We start from the raw sequence: 20,526 nt of genomic DNA, 5'->3' as shown, positions 1-20,526 counted from the left end.
CCTTGTATTAGAATTGGAGCAATATTTCATTTTCATGGTGATACACGGGTAACCAATGTACAGGGGGGTAATACAGAGAAATTGTACAAGGGAGTTAAAGGAATTCCTTTGCTTAAACAAAAGTATTGTCTGTCCTAAGTATCTGCCATTGCCACCTTGCCAAGGCATTGATTACTGCTGGAGGGGAAGAAGCAGATGCTAGTTCTGCTGACAAAAGCAGATGAAATGTCCTGCTGATAAGCCAGGGAGAAGCAGACTGGGCGATCAAGCCTTAAGACCATGACAAAAACACAGATGTTTGTTCCTACTGATAAGTGGCAGGAGAAGCAGACTGGGCGCCAACTAACCCTAAGTCCATGTCTGAAGATTAAAAGGTGAAAAGGTTAAGAAGAGGAAGACTCATTTACTTCATCTTGAAGACCCCTGCCCACAGGAGGAAGACTCATTTACTTCATCCTGAGACCCCTGCCCATGATCAGAAGGGGCACTGCGCAAGTGCAAAGGACCTTCCGGCTCATTATAATACGAAGCGGGGATAGATAATAAATATGTATAGGCGGATTGAGCAACCTCATGTCTATGTATACCTTAAGAGAATAAGTGTAAAGGGACAACAACCCTGAGGGGTGCATGCTTTGGAGGAGCTATCCCCATGCACCTCAGCGCTGAATAAAAGCATACCTACTTTACAACTTTAACTAGTTGTGGAGTCTATCCGCGCATCAATTTGGCGAGCCAGCCAGGAGGCCTCTGTCCGGCTGCAGGATCGGCCAAGGGGTGGACATCCTCGGCGCCACAGGCTGTTTGCCTGGAGGACCTCCACTTCTCGTCTGCTCACTGCGGGGACAGACAACAACCTGTGCCGGCTGCGGAGAAACGGTATGTTTGAGGTTTTGGTGATTTGGGTTTTGGTAATTTAGGTTTTGGTAATTTAGGTGGCCTGTAAGGCGTACGCGTGGCCCGGGGCTGCTGGTAAGGCGCGCAGAGACGTCTGGCGCACAGCGAAGTTCCCCTTGGTTGGTATGGCTTGCAAGCGGGGGGCTCGCCGACCGATAGAGCGGCTGCTAGCGATCCTGGGAGCAGATCGGGTGAGCCCGGGTTTTCGCTGTATCCCAAGTTTTGGGAGCCAGGACGGACCTGCTAGGGGGGCAGGTGAAGGGTAAGCGAACCCACCAGGTTTCTGCTGTATCTCAAATTCTGAGAACCGTGAGGAGGGTAAGCGGAACCATAGTGTGAGTGGGGGATCCCATGTGTAACTTTGTGTTTCTGTGTGACTGAGACGTAGCATAGCTACGAAGCGAGTGTGGAGTCCCAATCCGCGGTTCCGTGTCTCCGCGAGGAGAGCGGCCGGAGACGGACGAAGTGTCTATGTTTTGTGGTCCTGTCTCTGTCCTGTGTATAAGATTAAAAGAAAAAAAAAAAGAAGAAGGAAAAAACACAAACTGGAAAAAAAAAATTGTAAAAATGTCAAAAAAAAAAAAATTTAAGAGGCATGATTGCAAAGGAAATTTTGCTGTAACTGAAACTATGATCTAACAACAGGGGAGCTGATCTGCAGAACTCAGAGATATTGTACTGATCCCCTTAATATCGTAAAACTTATGTGTAGGTGCTCTCATATTTTCATAAGTGCATTTGCAGAGCACTGAGAAAGAAGCTATAGAGATCTGTAAAAGATTGGCTGAAATGGGAGCCGGTCAAAACAAGGAAATTCTGAAGAAAAGCCCATTGGGTTACATTTTGGCACATTGGAAAGAACTGAGAGGGTCTTCTGGGGCCTCTGTAAACAAGAAAACGTTGGTAAAATATTGTAACCAATGCTGACCTTCATATACTTTGGAAGATCAAGGAAAATGGCCCAAAAATGGAACTTTGAATTATGATACATTGTTATAATTAATGTTGTTTTGAGGTGACAAGGAAAATGGAATGTATGCAGATGTGACAGTGCAAAATTAATATACCTCTTCCTGATCCCTTAATTTTTGCTTTGGAAAAGAACAGGAAAAACTAAAAGCTAAAGGAATGTTGTTCAGATTGTGATACTGGGGAAAGATGTTTAAAGTTAAGGAGGGAGCTCGAGCAGCTCCTGTGTTTGAGTATGGGATGGGTGCCGGGATTGACAAACAAGTGGAAACAGACATGTTGATAAATGCGGACTGGGAGTAAAGGAGGAAACATGGAAAGTGGATAAAAAGAAAGCGGTTGCTTTGAAACTGGTGGAGAAGGAATGTTGAGCAGACGTGGGGGAGTAGGCTCTTCTGTGGAACCAGATCGGTGTGTGTGCTATGGGGAGTCTGGACCCTGGAAGTGAGACTGCCTGGAGGGGAGTGCCATGGGGCGGCTGCAGTGAATGAATTAGAACTAAAATGGCATAAAAGCTGAAAAAGAAGAGAGTTTATCCCCTCGTTGGGAGGGACCATTTCTTGTTCTTTTAACTACAGAAACGGCGATAAGAACTGCTGAAAAAGGTGGACACATGCGTCATGGATAAAAGGATCCATAAAAGAATGGAAAGTTGTGACTGAACCCGGAGACACCAAGCTGACCCTCAAGAGGACTTGGATAAGTAACTGAGAGAATTCATATTGACTCCTGTAAATTTGATATGGGAAATGCAGATATAGTTGAAATTATTTTAAGAGCCAAGTGTCCCAGTTGTTTGAAGTATATTATTACTGGTAGGGGAGACCACGAATAGTTTTTGAGAAATCAATTACAGTTCTTTTTGCATTCGGTGTGAAATTACCACCTCGTTGGAATAGTTGTTGTGGGGTATACCTTTAACCTACCAGAGAGGGCAAGACCGGAGGGAATCTGTGCTGCAGCTGAAAAGGTCTGCCGAGGGCTGCAACCCCTGGGGCTGTGACCGCTGAGCACTATGATCCTGACCGGACCTCTTTTGGTGTCGGTTCTGATAGGAACCATATGGGAAAATGCTGTGGCTTCTAAAATCATTCACAACAACTGTAGTGAATGCATTACCACAACTAGACAAGGGAGAGTAACCTCTCAAATGCTGATCTACCACACCTTTTATGAATGCAAAGGAACAAAGACAGGCAGTTGCATATATAATCAAACTCAGTGAGGACAAATTCAGAAGAAGGAAGATTAATTGGAATAAGTTATAATGAAGTTATAACCAATTCGAGTACCTCACTGTCAATAATTTTTGAGCCATGTGATATTATAGATGATAATTTAGATACTAATTGTGGAAGTTTAGAGTGGAGGTGGTACTATAGTAGCCAACCAAAATATATTTGCCCAGGTGGATACCAATGTCACATAAATCCTGGTGATGTACCTAGTCAAACGGCTAGATATCAGTCATCACACCTCTGTGGAAGAAAAGGATGGTCTTGTGTATGCTGGAATACTGCAGGCTGGAGATATGACTAACTGTACAACCCGTGCCTGCAAGCCAGTAAATTTAACTGAAATTTAACTGAAAAATTGGAAACAGAAAAAAAAAAGTAACTAAAATTGGACTTAAACTGGAGAAGACCCAAATGTGATTATCAAAGAAAAATATAAAGAGTCAATACAACATCATGTATTAAACTGGAGTCCAATATGAAATTCCCACAGTTGCTAAAAAAATCTCTTTGTAAAGCATTGAATGTAACTGTTGTGTTTTTGGGGGAACTAACCAGGGAGAGAGATGGCCCTGGGAGGCAATGGAGAGTAATATAAGTGACCCTGCAGTCTGGAAAAATCTAAAAGGGAACAAATGGACCAGGCCAACAATGGCAGATTGACTTTACAGAACTGCCAAGGAAGGGGGGTATAGGCATTTGTTACTAAATTGAATAATAATCAAATGGTTCGCTGTCTTGGATTTAAAGGACTCTTTCTTTGCTTAATATTGGCCAAAGAAAACCAGAATTTATTGGCTTTCGAATAAGGAAAATCCTGGCACTGTAAGGAAAACTCAACTAATTTGGACAATATTACCTGAAGGGTTTAAAACCAGTCCGACGAGTTTTGAAATCAGTTAACACTGGAACTAGAAACATGGAATCCACCACTCAGAGGGACTCTCTTACAATATGTGAATGACCTATTAATTGCTACAGGAACAAAGGAAGAATATGTCTCGTTAATGGTGGGATTGTTGAATTTTCTGTGACTGAATGATTATCAGGTATCCAGACAAAAGGCCAAACTAATTCAAACCTGAGTTTCCTACCTAGGACATGAAACAACAGGAGAACATAGAAGTTGGAACTGCTAGAAAAGAAGCCATTTATCAAACACCACGACCATCAGCCATCAAGGAGTATGTACCTGGGAATGACTGGATGATGCAGACATGGATACATGATTATGGTGTTCTGGTAAGACCACTATATGAACTGTTAAAAGAAACCTCTCTCTTTGGAATAGACTGATCCTGTAGAGGAGGGCTTTAAAACAGAGCTAATGAGAACTGCAGCTCTGTGACTTCCGGATGTGACTAAATCATTTTGGCTATATTCCTATGAAGAGCAGGGAATAGCTTTGGTCCTTGCTCAGAAACTAGGACCCTATAAGAAGACAGTGGTGCATTTTTCAAAACAGCTGGATGAAGCAAGCAAAGGATAGCCCAGATGCCCAAGGGCTGTGGCTGCAGTTGTCATGAACATTGAAGAGGCTTGCAAATTTACCTTGGGACAAAAGATTACTGTACTAGTGTCTCATGTTGTATTAGCAGTTCTGGAACAGAAAGAAGCCCACTGGTTATCTCCTTCATGGTTTTTTTTTGGTTTTTAAATTTAAGCTGGTGACTCTGATCAGGAAACTGGAAATAATTTGGCCAATATTGAAGCCAAACAAGAAGCTGAACAATCTAAAATCATTTTTTTAATCCCTGATGGCAAACTAACAATTGAGAAATCTAAACCTAGATATTCAAAGGAGGATAGAAAATTGATTGAAGATCTCAAAGGACAGGAAAAAAGGGGGTTGGGATCAGATACATGATGGGCGAATTGTAATTCCCTGTAATCAACTCTGGAAGATACTTCAGGAGGGCAAATAAATTTTCCTGAGTTACCGAGAACAGGTTACCAATATTTGTTGGTGTTAACGGATACTTTTTCAGGGTGGTCAGAAGCATTCCCTTGTAGAATAAATAATGTAAGACAAGTAATTGGAACATCGTTGTATGATATACCTTGTTTTGGAGTACCAGAGGCAATTTCTTCCGACCGAGGCTCGCACTTTAGAGCAAAATAGTTACAAGAAACTAGCAAAAATTAGAAGCTGATTGGCAACTACATGTACCATACAGGCCCCAGGTCAGTGGGCAAGTAGAAAAGATGATTCATCTGATCAAAACATCAGACTGGTAAAATATGTCAGGAAATAAATTAATATTGGTACCAAGCCTTACCACTGGCTCTATTAAGGCTTTGAACTAAACCTCGGTCGAAAGAAAAGGCTAGACCATGTAAAATTTTATATGGAAGACCATATGGGGTCCAACAGGGAGTGCCTCTCCAAGTGGGAGAAGAAACCATGTGGCTGGAACTCGAAGAAGAGGACTGGAGAGTCCAGTACATAATATACAATCTGGAGATTAAATCTTTCAGACCCACAGAGGAAGAAGATCTCGAACCAAGGTGGAAGGGGCCGTTCCAAGTATTACTCACAACTTTCACTACTATCAAAATTAGAGAACAAAGCGTCTGGATTCAAAAAGGCTCCAAAAGCTCCCTGGAAAGTCACATCGAGCGGTAATAACAGACAAATTTGTGAAAGATAGAGTGATCCATGAGTGTTAACACAATGTTGCAATTGTATTCAGAATATAAATCCAGGTATCACTTACTACCTGAATGAGATAAGGGCAGTACAAGTGCTGCACATACTACATGAAGCTTGGCCTAATTAGGTGTATACCCGACTGCTAGTGTCAGTTTGGTGTACACCCACAAGAGGCAACAGGCATCCTGTGGTTTACAGACACAGGGGGCAGTGGGCATCTTGTGGTTTGGGTAAAGGTGTAAAACAAGAGGCAGCGGGCGTCCTATGGTTTAAAATCACAGGAGGCAGTGGGCATCTTGTGGTTAGGGTCCTGCAAGACACAGTGGGTGTCTTGTACAAAAGGTTTTAGGTGTAAAACAAGAGGCAGCGGGCGTCCTATGGTTTACAATCACAGGAGGCAGTGGGCATCTTGCAGTTAGGGTCCTGCAAGACACAGTGGGTGTCTTGTAGAAAAAGTTTTGGTTTTTAGGCAGCAGGCATCTGGTGGTTTGAGTCCTGCAAGATACAGTGGGTGTCTTGTAGAAAAGGTTTTGAGGATTTCAAAGGTATGTGCTGCATGAACGTAATCTGACCATTCTGAACCAATCCATGCTAAGCTGGGAAAACTGCAGGAGAGTATGCAAAAGCTTAAAATTGTTGGAAGTGGATTGGATGAGGAGTTACTGGATGGTTCAGAGATATACTTAACCAAGGCCTTCTCCAGGTATAATTTTAAATCAATAGAAGGAACATGGATAGGTCTGTCCTAAATAATAGAGTAAAAGAATTTACTCACTTTATAGAAAAAGGGGGGACTGATACACGGGTAACCAATGTACAGGGGGGTAATACAGAGAAATTGTACAAGGGAGTTAAAGGAATTCCTTTGCTTAAACAAAAGTATTGTCTGTCCTAAGTATCTGCCATTGCCACCTTGCCAAGGCATTGATTACTGCTGGAGGGGAAGAAGCAGATGCTAGTTCTGCTGACAAAAGCAGATGAAATGTCCTGCTGATAAGCCAGGGAGAAGCAGACTGGGCGATCAAGCCTTAAGACCATGACAAAAACACAGATGTTTGTTCCTACTGATAAGTGGCAGGAGAAGCAGACTGGGCGCCAACTAACCCTAAGTCCATGTCTGAAGATTAAAAGGTGAAAAGGTTAAGAAGAGGAAGACTCATTTACTTCATCTTGAAGACCCCTGCCCACAGGAGGAAGACTCATTTACTTCATCCTGAGACCCCTGCCCATGATCAGAAGGGGCACTGCGCAAGTGCAAAGGACCTTCCGGCTCATTATAATACGAAGCGGGGATAGATAATAAATATGTATAGGCGGATTGAGCAACCTCATGTCTATGTATACCTTAAGAGAATAAGTGTAAAGGGACAACAACCCTGAGGGGTGCATGCTTTGGAGGAGCTATCCCCATGCACCTCAGCGCTGAATAAAAGCATACCTACTTTACAACTTTAACTAGTTGTGGAGTCTATCCGCGCATCAATGGAAGCAATAACCCAGCATTAGTTGGTAGGACACAAGTAATTTAATCTTGACTACAACAGGAACAAACAGATCTACCTCAGATTTGGTTTCACCTTTTCATCTTCCTCCCCTGGACCATCATCATTAACATGGCGAACAACCAGATTATATGGTTCCTCCATTGTCCCTGCATCCGATTTCTGTTCCTCCTCCAGAGCCCACTTGGGACGTTTGTTCCCGGAGGAGACAGGGGAATGTCCTGCATCTAAATCCTTGGGAATGCTGTCAAAACTGGCCTCTGCCAGACACTTGTGGCACAGTCTGTAGCGCCTTGTTCCCTGCTGAACCACGCACCCTGTCAGCTCAGTTACCTGACGCTTGCACTTCCTGCAGATCAGTTTGCCAGCTTGATGTATCTAAAGAGATGGAAAATGGGAAAATGTCAGCAATTAGCTAAAAAAAAGTTTATTTTTTTAATGTGATTTTTAGAAAATGCATCCAATAGGTTATTTTTTTTTAATTAAATTGAAAATGGAATTTGCCAATTTAAACACCAAATCATTAAAGTTGAGCTGCAGTTTTCCTGGGATTAGGTCTGGAAACTTTCTTGTTCAACATCTTTGTCGGTGCCATGGACAGTGGGATTGAGTGTGCCCTCAGCAAGTTTGCCGATGACACCAAGCTGTGTGGTTCTGTTGATCCGCTGGAGGGAAGGAATGCCATCCAGAGGGACCTGGACACGCTTGTGAGGTGGGCTGATGCCAACCTAACACAGTTTAACGATACCAAGGGCAAGGTCCTACATCTGGGTCGGAGCAATCCCAGGCACAGCTGCAGGTTGGGCAGAGAAGAGATTCAGAGCAGCCCAAGGAGAAGGACTTGGGGGTGTTGGTCAATGAGAAAATGAACATGAGGAGCTGCAGTGTGTGCTCACAGCCCAGAAACCAACCGTGTCCTGGGCTGCATCAACAGCAGTGTGACCAGCAGGTGAAGGAGGTGATCCTGCCCCTCTACTCTGCTCTCGTCAGACCTCACCTGGAGCATTGTGTGCAGTTCTGGTGCCCTCAACATAAGGACATGGAACTGTTGGAACAAGTCCAGAGGAGGCCACGAGGATGCTCAGGGGCTGGAGCAGCTCCTGTATGGAGCCAGGATGAGAACATTGGGGCTGTTCAGCCTGGAGAAGAGAAGCTGCATGGAGACCTCAGAGCAGCTTCCAGTGTCTGAAGGGGCTACAAGGATGCTGGGGATGGACTCTTCATTAGGGACTGTAGTGACAGGACAAGGAGTAACGGGTTAAAACTGAAACAGGGGAGGTTTAGATTGGATCTAAGGAAGAAACTCTTTCCTGTGAGGGTGCTGAGGCACTGGAATGGGTTGCCCAGGGAGGTTGTGAATGCTCCATCCCTGGCAGTGTTCAAGCCCAGGTTGGACAGAGTCCTGGGTGACCTGGTTTAGTGTGAGGTGTCCCTGCCCATGGCAGGGGGTTGGAACTGGATGATCTTAAGGTCCTTTCCAATTTTAACTAGTCTATGATTCTATGATTCTATGGCTGAGCAGCCGGTAGCAATGAAACCTTGTGTGTTTTCCAGGCCAGATTCCCACAGAGGTGCCGTACCGTTTGGAAGTGGTTCCGTAAATGCTCCAGTCGGGTGAACCTTTTCCCACACACATCACAAGGATACGGACGCTCCCCCGTGTGACACCGAAGGTGCCGCTTCAGGTCCGCACGGCGCTTCACCGTGTGCGTGCAGAACGGGCACTTGAAGCGCATCCGAGGTAGGTCACCTGGGACAGAGAAACACGGAGTCATTCTGTGTAGTAATTTGGTTGCTTTTCAGTTTAAATAAGTGATTCATGTTCAGCCTGGAGAAGACTCCAGGGAGACCTTAGAGTAGCTTCCAGTGCCTAAAGAAAGCTGTAAGAAAGCTGAAGAGGGGCTTTGGACAAGGGCCTGCAGGGACAGGACAAGCAGAATGGCTTTAACCTGCCAGAGAGGAGACTGAGCTGAGCTCTTAGGCAGAAGCTGTTCCCTGTGAGGGTGCTGAGGCGCTGGCACAGGGTGCCCAGAGAAGCTGTGGCTGCCCCATCCCTGGCAGTGCTCAAGGCCAGGTTGGACACAGGGGCTTGGAGCAGCTGCTCCAGTGCAAGGGGTCCCTGCCCGTGGCAGGGGTTGGAACTGGAGGAGCTTTAAGGTCCAACCCAAATAATTCTATGATTCTCTCATTAATTTTCCCTTTGGTTTGTCACTAAATAGGAAACACCCCCAAATATCATCCCCCAGTATTTCTTACAGAGCTTGTTAAATGGCTATTTCAGAGGGTTTCCTTAGTCAGGTATTCTTTAGAGATACACATGATCATAACTACACAGCTATTACCTACAGTAATCATATCTGACTGTCCCATCAGCTAACCATTCACAGCTTGAACATTCTAACCTCTAATCAATATAGTAGGATGCACAGAGTCTTAAAACTACACAATTGTAATGAATTACAGGTACATCTAATTTGGGCATATGCTGTCAGTCAGGTGCTTTATGTAGCATGGCCAAATGGTTGTGAAATGTGAGCTGCTTTGGTCTGTGAGGGAATGCAGCATCCTGTCAAGAACAGGACCTGCTGCTCTGACAGCCTGGGGCTGTGTTTAGGGTGAATGCCTCCATCTCTGCCAGGCACTGGGGATCTCACGGGAGAAATTCAGGTCCCCAGGTCAGCTACAGCTTATGAAGCTTCATTAACCACCATGTGTGTTCAGATAATGTGCCACACATTGCTCTCATTTCATGGAACACCTGGGTCAGACTCTCTGGTTGCAATTCTCATGCTCTGCTCTGGCTCTAAAGCCTCCGGTGCTACAATCGAGGAGATAAAACAATCTGTGAGTCTAGGCATGGTTTGGGTTTTCATGCAGCCATACAAATTCTCTTCCAAAGATTTGAATTCTTCCAAGTAAAGACAAACTTTGCAAAACTGTATTTTTACCTTCATTCCAAGTACTCATCACTCCTAAAATCTTGGGCATTGAGGTATATAGTTCATCTGCCTTAAACTCCGCAAACTCAGGCGTCCTGGACAGTTCTTGTTCAAGATGAGCAACAGACCACCTCTTCGGCACCGTGTCCGATCCATCCTGACACCCATAATCACGGTCACCATCATTCTCAGCATCACATTCAGCCTCCTCTCTCACACGAGAGATGTGGCTGGTGTCCGAGGCGCTGCCGGTGCCACCGGCCCTCTCGGCCTTGATGGGTTTACACTGCGCAAAGTCACGGCTCTGGGCCAGGCCGAGGTGCTTGCGGCGTCTCCTGGCCGAGCCTGGCTTCCTGCCCCCCTTGGAGAGCTGTGTTTCTGTCTGCTGCAGGATCACCTGTGAGGACAGGCAGCTGCTGTAGCTGCTCCACGAGTTCTCATTTGTCCCAGCAGCCTTTTCATCCGGGGGGGAGTAGGAGCGCCGGGGGCTGCTCTTTGCTTTCCTCCTGGAGCGATAGAGGGTGGGATGGGCAGGGTCACTGTTTGTGCTTTTGGCTGAAAGGCCGAGGTACCGATCCTTCTCCTTCTCATTAATGTCTAGGGATGACTTAATGAATGTCTTACACACATTCAGGATATCAGTCATCTGCAGATAGCTGGCAGCAGACATGACCTCGATCACGTTCTGACCAGTTAATGCCAATATGCCTGAGTACACAAAGTCCAGGATGACCATAAACGTCTCTGGGGAGAAGACCTCAAATGTGGCTACAGTCGGCTGGCTCGTCTCCTTTGAGCTCTGAGACAGCAGCATCTTGAAATAGCCGCTGCTGGCAAAGAGCACATTGCGATGTGCTTTGAAGACCTTCCCCTCCACCAGGATATCGCAGTCACAGAACAAGTCCTGCTTCCGCTGTTCGTTGAGCTGCTCCAGGAGGTGAAACTGATGGGAAGAAATCTCCATGCCCGCAGGGAGCTAAAGCCTTGTCCTAGAGGAAAAACAAGGGGACCCGTGACAAGCTAGACCTGCTGCGCTCAGTACTGTTATTAAAGAAATGGGTCTATGTTTAAAAACGTGGATATCGTACGTGTTACCGGTAAAAGCCGCCTCAGCAGCCGGGCGCCTACCGGAGCCCCGGGGCCGGCACTGGGCGCTGCGGGCGCAGCCTCTGCCCCAGCGCATCGCGGCGGCGGCGGCAGCGGCGCCCGACGGGCGCAGCCCTCCCGGCCCGGGCTCGGCCGGCATTGGCGGAGGCCGCCGTCACTCAGCCGTCATTGGCCGCTCAGCCCTCGGCCGCCCGGCGCCGCCGCTGCTGCGGGCAGGGAGCGCTGCGCTGCGCTCCGCCGGGCAGGGCTGCGCCGGGCGCGGAGCCGCCCGCGGGACCGGAGCCCCGGATGCGGCTCCAAAGGGATCCCCGGAGCTACGCCGGGACCGGAGCCGCCCCTCCCGCCGCCCCTCCCGCGCACCCCTTTGTTACCGTGCCCGGGGCTGCAAATGGCGCCCGCCGAGGACAACGCGCAGCGCAAACCGCGATGGGCTCCGCGGGGGAGCCGCGCCCGGAGCGCGCAGCGCACGGGAACCGGAGCGAGCCGAGCCCGGAGCCGCCCTCGCACCGGGGCTCGCTCCCCGCCGCCCTCAGCCCGCTCCCACCGGGCGGTGCACGGCACAACGGGCACTCACCGGGTGCCGCTGATCCGACGGAGCGGGCGGTGGGTGCGGGATCCCGGCCCCCGGCGGGGCTGGCGCTGCTGCAGGAGAGGCGCCGCTCCCGCAGCCCCGAGAGCCCGACCGGGAGAGAAACAAAAGGTATTTGCTGACGTGGGCGTTGGACAGAGCCGCCCGAGGGCCGGGGACACAGTTAAAGGGGCAACGCACCGATTGCAGGCGCAGCCCAGCGCTGCCTCCGCCCGCCCGCCCGCAGCCGGGGCTGCCTCCGCCCGCCCCGCACCCACCCGGCGCCCGGGAAACCGTTGCCTCCCGCAGACAATGCTGGGAAAGCCCAGTCCAGATATCTGTGTATGGGGAAGGAAGGTACGACCTGAATGGGAAACCTCTGTCCTTGTGTTGGATATGGTACATGATTCAGTAAAGGAGCAGGTTTATAACGGGAAGTTCTGTATTCAAGCAGTTGAGCTAATCCTAAAGCAAAGTACTGCAAATGGGAGTGCAGTGACAGTTTGTCCTTTCTGTTTCTTCTGTGTGGAAAATCAAATCAGAATGCTCGTTAGACAACAAGACACTTTGCATCTTGTGCCTGTTAAAAGATGGAGCACATTGTGCTCCTCGAGATCTCTGAATGACTTTGAGAAGGAACCTCTGCAGCTCAGTCCTCTCCTCAATGCCTGCTCAGAACACGGAAAGCACATTTCCCACTTGCACAATAAAAAGTGCCAGGTCGGAGTGCAGCAGAGAACCTCGCTAAGGGTTCATTCACTACAACAGCAAAGCCAAGATACAGAAATCTTGTTCCTGTTGCTCCTCCCTAAGTTTTTCCTTACAAAGTTATTTGTTCTGTGTTGCTACTGTGTTTAAAGATCTTGATGCACTAAATGAGACTCATGCTTCAGGAGTCTGACATGACAAAAGGTTACACTAACTCCAGTGTGGGAGTACTTTTAAGTTAAACAACATATAAAAGATGTAACTAAACAGTATTATCAGCTTTTCTTAGTAGCTTATTGAATTACACCATCACCCCACAGCCAGAGGTTTATGTGGCAGGTAGAATACCTGAAAAAGGGGAAAGAGAAAAGGTTTTGAATTCAGCTTTTAAAAGGATGGCAAGATAGTTGTCAGGAAGTAAGATAGCTGAAGGTGAGACACTAACCAGAGGACCATAAATCTGTGTCTTCACTCTGGACTGTGGTTTTATGAACACAGCAATAAACACAAGCCAAGCAAAAAGAATCATGGAATTGTCTAGGTTGGAAAAGACCTTTAAGATCATCAAGTCCAACAATGAACTGCAGCACTGCCAAGTCCACAGCTATGCCTTGTCCCCAAGAGGCCACCTGGTAGTGACAAAGGACAGAGAGAGGGGAGAAAAGGACAAAGACACCAGAATTGCACAAGGAGTCAAGGTATCCAAAAGGAATGTCATGTGAAGCAGATATCCCTGCGATGTTAGATGAAACAGGGAATGGAAAAGCAAATTTCAGGAGAATGATGTATTGAAAACCAGCGAGGAATCAAAACATGCATTACAAAGTGGTATTCAAGAGCATTCAAAGCAACAGGAAGATGAAAGAAGTACAAGGAAAACATAAGCAAAAGCAACTGGAGAGGGATCAGACCTGTGGCCGTGGGGGAGCTCTGGGTGTCTCTATCCCACCTTCCAGAGGAGAAAGGCCAGCGCCAAGATCCCATCAGCCATGGCTTTGTCAAGCCAAGTTGTGGATGCTGCTGCCCCAGCACTGCACTACAACTTAAACCTCCCCAGTGTTATTTGGCTCTGCAGAGCAGAACAGAAACACTCTGAGTGATCATCCAGTACCAGAAACCAGTGCAGTTCTGTCCACCCTTCTCTAGCATTTAAAGATAAAACCAGGGGTCCTACCTCAGACCTGACAAAGGTCTAAAAGCCACACATTCAAATCAGTTATTGCCAGGGAAATTAGCCCTGTGGGAACAGCTCTGGAAGAGCTTTACTTTCCTCTTTGAAAAGGAGTAGTGTATGATCCTCACGGGAACACGATGGAGACAGTCAGCAGATGTGAGATGAGCAGAAAACAGAGAGGATTTACTTTCATGTAAGAGAAAGACAAGTAAAATATATGACTGGCTATGTACAATGAAGGACATCAAGAACAGAAGGCACTTAACATTTATCTTGTCTTGCAATACAAAAATAAGGGACCAACAACTGAAATGAAGGCAACAAATGTAAAACTGGTAACCTCTTTAAAACACAAGCCACAGCTGACCTGTGGGAATGGCAGTCTGGAGCTACAGCTTAGCAAGATACTTTAAACATTACTACAGCCATCTAGTTATGCTGCTGAGAATGCAAATAACGTATCAGAGCTGTAACCCCCTTATTTGCCAGATTAATCTGCCTGTATTTCAGAAGGAAATGCCTTCATATGGATAGATTGTTCCATCTGCCCACTTAATAGCCACTTCACATCATTTTCTGAAGCATTTGGTCCTCAGTATCCTTAGATTTATGGTACCCAATTAGCTCGAGTATTGATCTCAAAATCCCTTTGCTCCTATGAATGCTCCCACTGTTCAGGAGCAGCCTCATCTTTATAGCTGGCAGCTCAGATTTCACACCTACAGCAGCACTTTCTTTTCCCCTCCCCTTAATCCATCCCCAAACACACACAGAGACTAATCCCAGCCCCCCCCCCGTGGGACAGCAGGTACAGATACCTTCAGTTTATTGTGTTTCATGTAAAGGGAAATGGAAAGATCTATTAAACTTGGTATCAGCAAGCATTCTCTCTTGAAATTTGCTAAAAGTCATTCCACATTCGCTCATATATTTCTTTGCTCTATATTTGATTTAGTTGAGGTTGCTCAGGAATGTTTCTCAGCCATTTATTAATATGTATTTGGGGAGTAATTAGCTCCAAGGAATCACCCTGCTGGTGTCCCATCCAGTCCACTCTATGGACTCCTGACCCATGTGGAACAGAGAATCAAAACAACTGTAAGCCTTCTGTGGAAAAGATGCTTCCATATGGGTCACCAGAAAGATTTCCAAGCCCCCACACTTTACCCTCATCCCAAATCTAAGCCAACAGATAATTCCTGTAGGAACACTCAAAATACCCTATCTCATCTCCATGGAGCAGATGAAGCAGATGCTTCTCCAAGGGAAGAGTGCTCAACGCTTCCACTGAACTTAGCAGGCCACACTCGATCTGCTGTGCGAGACCCACAAGCTGCCATCTGCAGCTTGGCATGGAAATGCTGCTCTCTGCTAAGGATGATAGTGATAAAGCCATACAGTTTTTACACAAATAAACTAGTGACTTTTGAGCAGTCCCTGGCAAAGAGATTATATAGTGTATATATGGGATTGTCTGTAATCAACCCCAGTTTTCAGCCAAACATGCTTACAAACTTGTATAAAGGAAAAGAATTAAAGTTTTCTAAGCCTATAGGCATGAGTTCAATGGTTGCAGGATGAAGGCTGTGCTCATGCTCGGGTCTGCCCAAGCAAACACAGAGTAGCAGCACCCAGGAGCATTGTTCTGCTCCTCTCCCATTTATACCGTAAACTCCCCAAGTACCAAACCCAAGTGGCTGGTTTCATTATAGACGTAAACTTTCTTCACCTTTAGTCATTTCTTGGAGTCTAATTGTAGGTGAAATGACACAAATATCATGTCTAGAGCTCCTGGTACATCTCATTCTCATTGGCATATGGTACAGACTGGGAAAGGTTAAAGTATATTCTCCTGGTGAGTGAATGACACTGGGGATATAGAAACTGATAATGATTCCATCTTAAAACTCACCAGTTTAACCTGAGCACAGGTCAATACAAACAAGAGCTGTCAATGGTTTCAGATGGGTCTCCTCGGTTCCATGTCTGGTGTTATGGTATATACTGTACAAATTGCTCTGCCACCAGGACTGGCAAATAAAAGAGGGGACAAAGGGAAAACACCAACTAAAGTAACCTTGAAGGACTGTTTCCTTCACGGCGGCATGGAGAGGCTGACACTGCCATCAGCAAGCACAGGGTTACCAGCCATGGCAGTCTGGCACTTCTGAGAGGTGTTTAAAAACCAGACAGTATTTTACTGGTCCTTATTAAAAGAGAGCCCAGTCTGAGTTCCCAATTTCCAGAATGAACAGAACATCTACTGGCATCAAGTAATGATCCTCATCTGTGACCACTTGCTCTCTGATGTGCTGACTAGGACTAACATTCATGTGTTTATTCTCTTGTATGTAAATAGGTCTTGAACGAACCATCTGCTAAAGAATCTCCAGACTCTAAGAAAGGTTACAAGAAAGTGTGTTTCCAGACAAATGTGCTAGAACATTTTGATATGCTTTTTGTCAATTAGCTGCCTTTTTATCCTTATCATAATCTGAAGACTTCATGGAAGATCATCGTCATTTCTGAACACTGAAGAGAGGTTGTCTTTGTATTCTGGTGTCAGGGTATTTATACTCATGGCATCACCAGATGATGTTACATTGAAACCCCACATCGCTGCTAGTTTAAAGAATGGGCAATCTCGTGGTGTGTGACTTTGTGAAGTATTTAGACCTCACTGTCTTGAAAGAGGGTTTGAGAAGTGACCCATTGTCTCCTGTACAGTTATCCATGTAGTACTTCAGTTCTCTTCTTCATCCATTTGTAAGGATTTAAGGATGGATCATCTCTGGTGAAGCAAATATGGGTCTTTTGATCACAGAACTCAGGACAGATGCAACAGCATGTTCGCAGATACATGCAAGTCTGGACCTGCTCAGGAGGAACCACTGTCTCCATATGGTTAACAACAGGCTGGTGGAGGCTGTATTGTCAAGACAGTGCCTTCTCCCTCTGACAGGGAATTCCTAGTTCTTGTCTTGCAGCTACCTAATGTTTGGTTTTACTTCCTTTTCGTCTGCTTCTTCCTCACTGTCATCAACTTGCTGAATAACCAAGTCGGTTGAGCCATCCTCCACGATCTCCACATCCGATCTGTTATCTTCCCCATAGTGCCACCTGGAATCCTTCTCTCCATCTGGTGGGAATTCCAGGGGTGCTTCCGCCTCCAAGTCAATGCGGATACTGTCTATGCCAGCTTCAGCCAAGCACTCGTTACAGAGTCTGTAACGCCTTGTCCCCTCTTGGACCACTTGTCCCGTCAGCTCCGTCACGTGGCGCTTACACTTCCTGCAGATGGGCTTGCAAGCCTGATGGATCTGGGGAAATGGAAAGGAATGGATTTGATAACGTATCCACAAAGAAGTGGGGCTTCAGATGACAAAAGTAGGGTTGGAGTAGTGTGAAATGGCAGCGTTTTGAGAGGCAGTAACTGCCTCCTTCAGCTCTGCACCTTTGTGAGCATCAGTTAACGAATTCATCCACTTTCACACAAAATATGCCTCAAACTGACTTCTGCAAACCCAAACTCCCTCCTACCTCTTTACAGGAGTAACCAGATCACCCAGACCCATCCATACTGTGGCTAATGACACGTTAAGCACACGCTGCTGTTCGGTACGTACCGTTCGGAAGTGGCTGCTGAGGTGATCCAGGCGGCTGAACCTCTTCCCGCAGGCCTCGCAGGGGTACGGCCGCTCCCCCGTGTGGCACCGCAGGTGCCGCTTCAGGTCAGCTTTCCTCTTCACCACGTGAGTGCAGAACGGGCACTTGAACCTCATCCTGGGCAGTTCATCTGCTGGGAACAGGGGATTGGAAAAGAGAGATTTAGATCTGAAGGGGCTACAAGGATGCTGGAGAGGGACTCCCCATCAGGGACTGCAGCGATAGGGCAAGGGGGAATGGGTCTAAACTTAAATAAGTGTTCATGACCAGGCTGGACAGAGCCTTGGGCAACATGGTCTAGTGGGAGGCCCACAGAAGGGGCTGGAACTGGATGAGCTTTAAGGTCCTTTCTAACCCAAGCCAGTCTGATTCTATGACAATGCTGGAGGGAAGGAATGCCATACAGAGGGACCTAGACACGCTTGTGAGGTGTGCTGATGCCAACCTCATGGAGTTTAACCATACCAAGTGCAAGGTCTTACACCTGGGTCGGAGCAATCCCAGGCACAGCTGCAGGTTGGGCAGAGAAGAGATTCAGAGCAGCCCAAGGAGAAGGACTTGGGGGTGTTGGTCAATGAGAAACTGAACATGAGCAGCTGCAGTGTGTGCTCACAGCCCAGAAACCAACTGTATCCTGGGCTGCATCCAAAGGAGTGTGACCAGCAGGTCAAAGGAGGTGATCCTGCCCCTCTGCTCTGCTCTCGTCAGACCTCACCTGGAGCATTGTGTGCAGTTCTGGTGTCCTCAGCATAAGGACATGGAACTGTTGGAACAAGTCCAGAGGAGGCCACGAGGATGCTCAGGGGCTGGAGCAGCTCCTGTATGGAGCCAGGCTGAGAACATTGGGGCTGTTCAGCCTGGAGAGGAGAAACTGTGTGGAGACCTCAGAGCAGTTCCAATGCCTGAGGGGGGACTTCAAAATGTCAAAATTAGTACTTAAACTTTCCAAACTTAGATTCTGGGACAACCAGCTGGCTTTGTGGATCCTGTGCACTCAGTAAAGCACATTTACTTGCAGATAGAACCTATGCTGAGGGGTGACCGTGCCCCTGCAGCATTTAGGGTCACTCACCTTCAGCCCAGTTGCCCATGACTCCCAGGATGGTGGGCATGTTCGTGTACTGCTCCTCTGCCTTCGAAGCCTTGACTTTACTGGAGGAACGGGGTGATTCGTGCTCCGGCTGCGGCACAGCCAAGCTCCTCGGCATCACATCAGAGCCCTGCCCGTACTGGTAGCCCACATGAGGAGACTCAGGCTCTGCTTCAATCTGAACTTGCTCCTCGGCCGGAGCACTGTGTCCGCTGGGCTCAGCTGCCCTCTCCTCCAGCTTACTGGGCTTATAGTGCAGGATGTCCGAGGGCGGCTGTGGCCCCGGGTGTCGGGGCTTCTTCCCGGGGTCCTGCCGCTGCTCGTGCTTGGACAGCTGCTGGGAGGTGTTCCTCGGAGGGGTTGGGTAGTAGCTGAAACCACTCCATGCATTCCCACCCATCATACACGTCCCTTGCTCTGGACTCAAGTGGGATTGTGGGGGGCTGCCCTCTGCCCTCCAGCCTGAGCCGTACAAGCAGGACCGGTCCACACCATTGGAACTGCCATCTTTATCTGATAGACTGAAGTAACGATCCTTCTCCTTCTCACTGATGTCCAGGGAGGACTTGATGAAGGTTTTACACACGCTGATAACGTCGGTCATCTGCAGGTAGCTGGCAGCAGACATGACCTCGATCACGTTCTGACCTGTCAGAGACAGCTTCCCTGAATACACAAAGTCCAGGATGACTGTGAATGTGTCGGGAGAAAACGCCTGGAATGTGGCTGTTGTTGACTGGCTGGTCTCCTTTGAGCTCTGAGAGAGCAGCATCTTGAAGTAGCCGCTGCTGGCAAAGAGCACATTGCGATGTGCTTTGAAGACCTTCCCCTCCACCAGGATATTGCAGTCGCAGAACAAATCCTGCCTGCGCTGCTCATTCAGTTGCTGCAAGAGGTGAAACTGGTGAGAAGAAATCTCCATTCCAGAGCAGCTGAAACGAAGCGTTGCTCTGAAAAATAAAGAAAACCATCAAGTCTCTCGGCTTCAGCGTTTGCAACTCACACACCGGTGTCAGGTCTGATTATGAGGAATCTGATTTATATGAATCACAGCATGCACAGACGGGCGGTCCCTGGAGAGAACCGCGATGGAGCAGCCGAGTGCGGCAGGGCCGCGTGTGCAGCACCCACACCGCCTCCTTCCGAGGCCGCAGGGCCGGAGGTGCCGCCCGCTGGGCTCCGAGGCCGCACACGCTATATGGAAGGTGATGAGCGCTGCAGCTGCCCCGGAGCGGGACCGCATGGCTACCAACCGGACCAGAACCGGGCCCCGGAGCGGCGCCCGACGGGCGCAGCCCTCCCGGCCCGGGCTCGGCCGGCATTGGCGGAGGCCGCCGTCACTCAGCCGTCATTGGCCGCTCAGCCCTCGGCCGCCCGGCGCCGCCGCTGCTGCGGGCAGGGAGCGCTGCGCTGCGGTCCGCCGGGCAGGGCTGCGCCGGGCGCGGAGCCGCCCGCGGGACCGGAGCCCCGGATGCGGCTCCAGAGGGATCCCCGGAGCTCCGCCGGGACCGGAGCCGCCCCTCCCGCCGCCCCTCCCGCCGCCCCTCCCGCGCACCCCTTTGTTACCGCGCCCGGGGCTGCAAATGGCGCCCGCCGAGGACAAGGCGCAGCGCAAACCGCGATGGGCTCCGCGGGGGAGCCGCGCCCGGAGCGCGCAGCGCACGGGAACCGGAGCGAGCCGAGCCCGGAGCCGCCCTCGCACCGGGGCTCGCTCCGCCGTCGATTCCGCCCCCCGATCGCACCGCCCGGCGCGGCCTTACCGGCGTGCGGAGCCGCCGCTCCCCGGGCGGGTGCTGCGGGCGCTGATCCGACGGAGCGGGCGGTGGGTGCGGGATCCCGGCCCCCGGCGGGGCTGGCGCTGCTGCAGGAGAGGCGCCGCTCCCGCAGCCCCGAGAGCCCGACCGGGAGAGAAACAAAAGGTATTTGCTGACGTGGGCGTTGGACAGAGCCGCCCGAGGGCCGGGGACACAGTTAAAGGGGCAACGCACCGATTGCAGGCGCAGCCCAGCGCTGCCTCC

The 20,526-nt window shown here is 48.8% G+C and overlaps 2 protein-coding genes across 3 annotated transcripts; both read right to left on the bottom strand.

Moving 5' to 3' along the window:
- Window positions 1-7,274: 7,274 nt before the first annotated feature.
- On the bottom strand, window positions 7,275-11,176 carry LOC117436960 (zinc finger and BTB domain-containing protein 8A-like). Its single transcript, XM_034069138.1, has 3 exons — window positions 10,205-11,176; window positions 8,837-9,006; window positions 7,275-7,634 (listed from the first exon to the last, which is right to left on the bottom strand). Exons 1-3 carry the CDS (start codon window positions 11,157-11,159, stop codon window positions 7,311-7,313), a joined length of 1,449 nt encoding a protein of 482 aa, XP_033925029.1. The 5' UTR covers window positions 11,160-11,176; the 3' UTR covers window positions 7,275-7,310.
- Window positions 11,177-15,243: 4,067 nt separating this feature from the next.
- Window positions 15,244-20,526, bottom strand: LOC117436961 (zinc finger and BTB domain-containing protein 8A-like). 2 transcript variants are annotated; one of them, XM_034069140.1, is made up of 4 exons: window positions 20,269-20,526; window positions 18,491-19,458; window positions 17,379-17,551; window positions 15,244-17,072 (listed from the first exon to the last, which is right to left on the bottom strand). In XM_034069140.1, exons 2-4 carry the CDS (start codon window positions 19,428-19,430, stop codon window positions 16,740-16,742), a joined length of 1,446 nt encoding a protein of 481 aa, XP_033925031.1. In that variant the 5' UTR covers window positions 19,431-19,458; window positions 20,269-20,526; the 3' UTR covers window positions 15,244-16,739. The 2 variants fall into 2 exon arrangements, with proteins under 2 accessions (XP_033925031.1, XP_033925032.1); XM_034069141.1 differs by having other exon boundaries at window positions 17,379-17,548.

The sequence above is a fragment of the Melopsittacus undulatus genome, chromosome 14, assembly GCF_012275295.1.
Source record: "Melopsittacus undulatus isolate bMelUnd1 chromosome 14, bMelUnd1.mat.Z, whole genome shotgun sequence".
Classification (NCBI taxonomy): Eukaryota; Metazoa; Chordata; class Aves; order Psittaciformes; family Psittaculidae; genus Melopsittacus; species Melopsittacus undulatus.
This window is presented reverse-complemented; position numbering and strand designations above follow the sequence as displayed.

Bases quoted from the DNA above. Each gene is read 5' to 3' on its own strand.
- LOC117436960 (XM_034069138.1), bottom strand. From the start codon at position 11,159: ATGGAGATTTCTTCCCATCAGTTTCACCTCCTGGAGCAGCTCAACGAA. The intron at 9,007-10,204 runs GTAAAAATACAG...TCTCTGTCCCAG, and splicing joins GATGAGTACTTGGAATGAAG to GTGACCTACCTCGGATGCGC. The intron at 7,635-8,836 runs GTACGGCACCTC...CCATCTCTTTAG, and splicing joins TACGGAACCACTTCCAAACG to ATACATCAAGCTGGCAAACT.
- LOC117436961 (XM_034069140.1), bottom strand. From the start codon at position 19,430: ATGGAGATTTCTTCTCACCAGTTTCACCTCTTGCAGCAACTGAATGAG. The intron at 17,552-18,490 runs GTGAGTGACCCT...CCCTGTTCCCAG, and splicing joins CATGGGCAACTGGGCTGAAG to CAGATGAACTGCCCAGGATG. The intron at 17,073-17,378 runs GTACGTACCGAA...CCATTTCCCCAG, and splicing joins TCAGCAGCCACTTCCGAACG to ATCCATCAGGCTTGCAAGCC.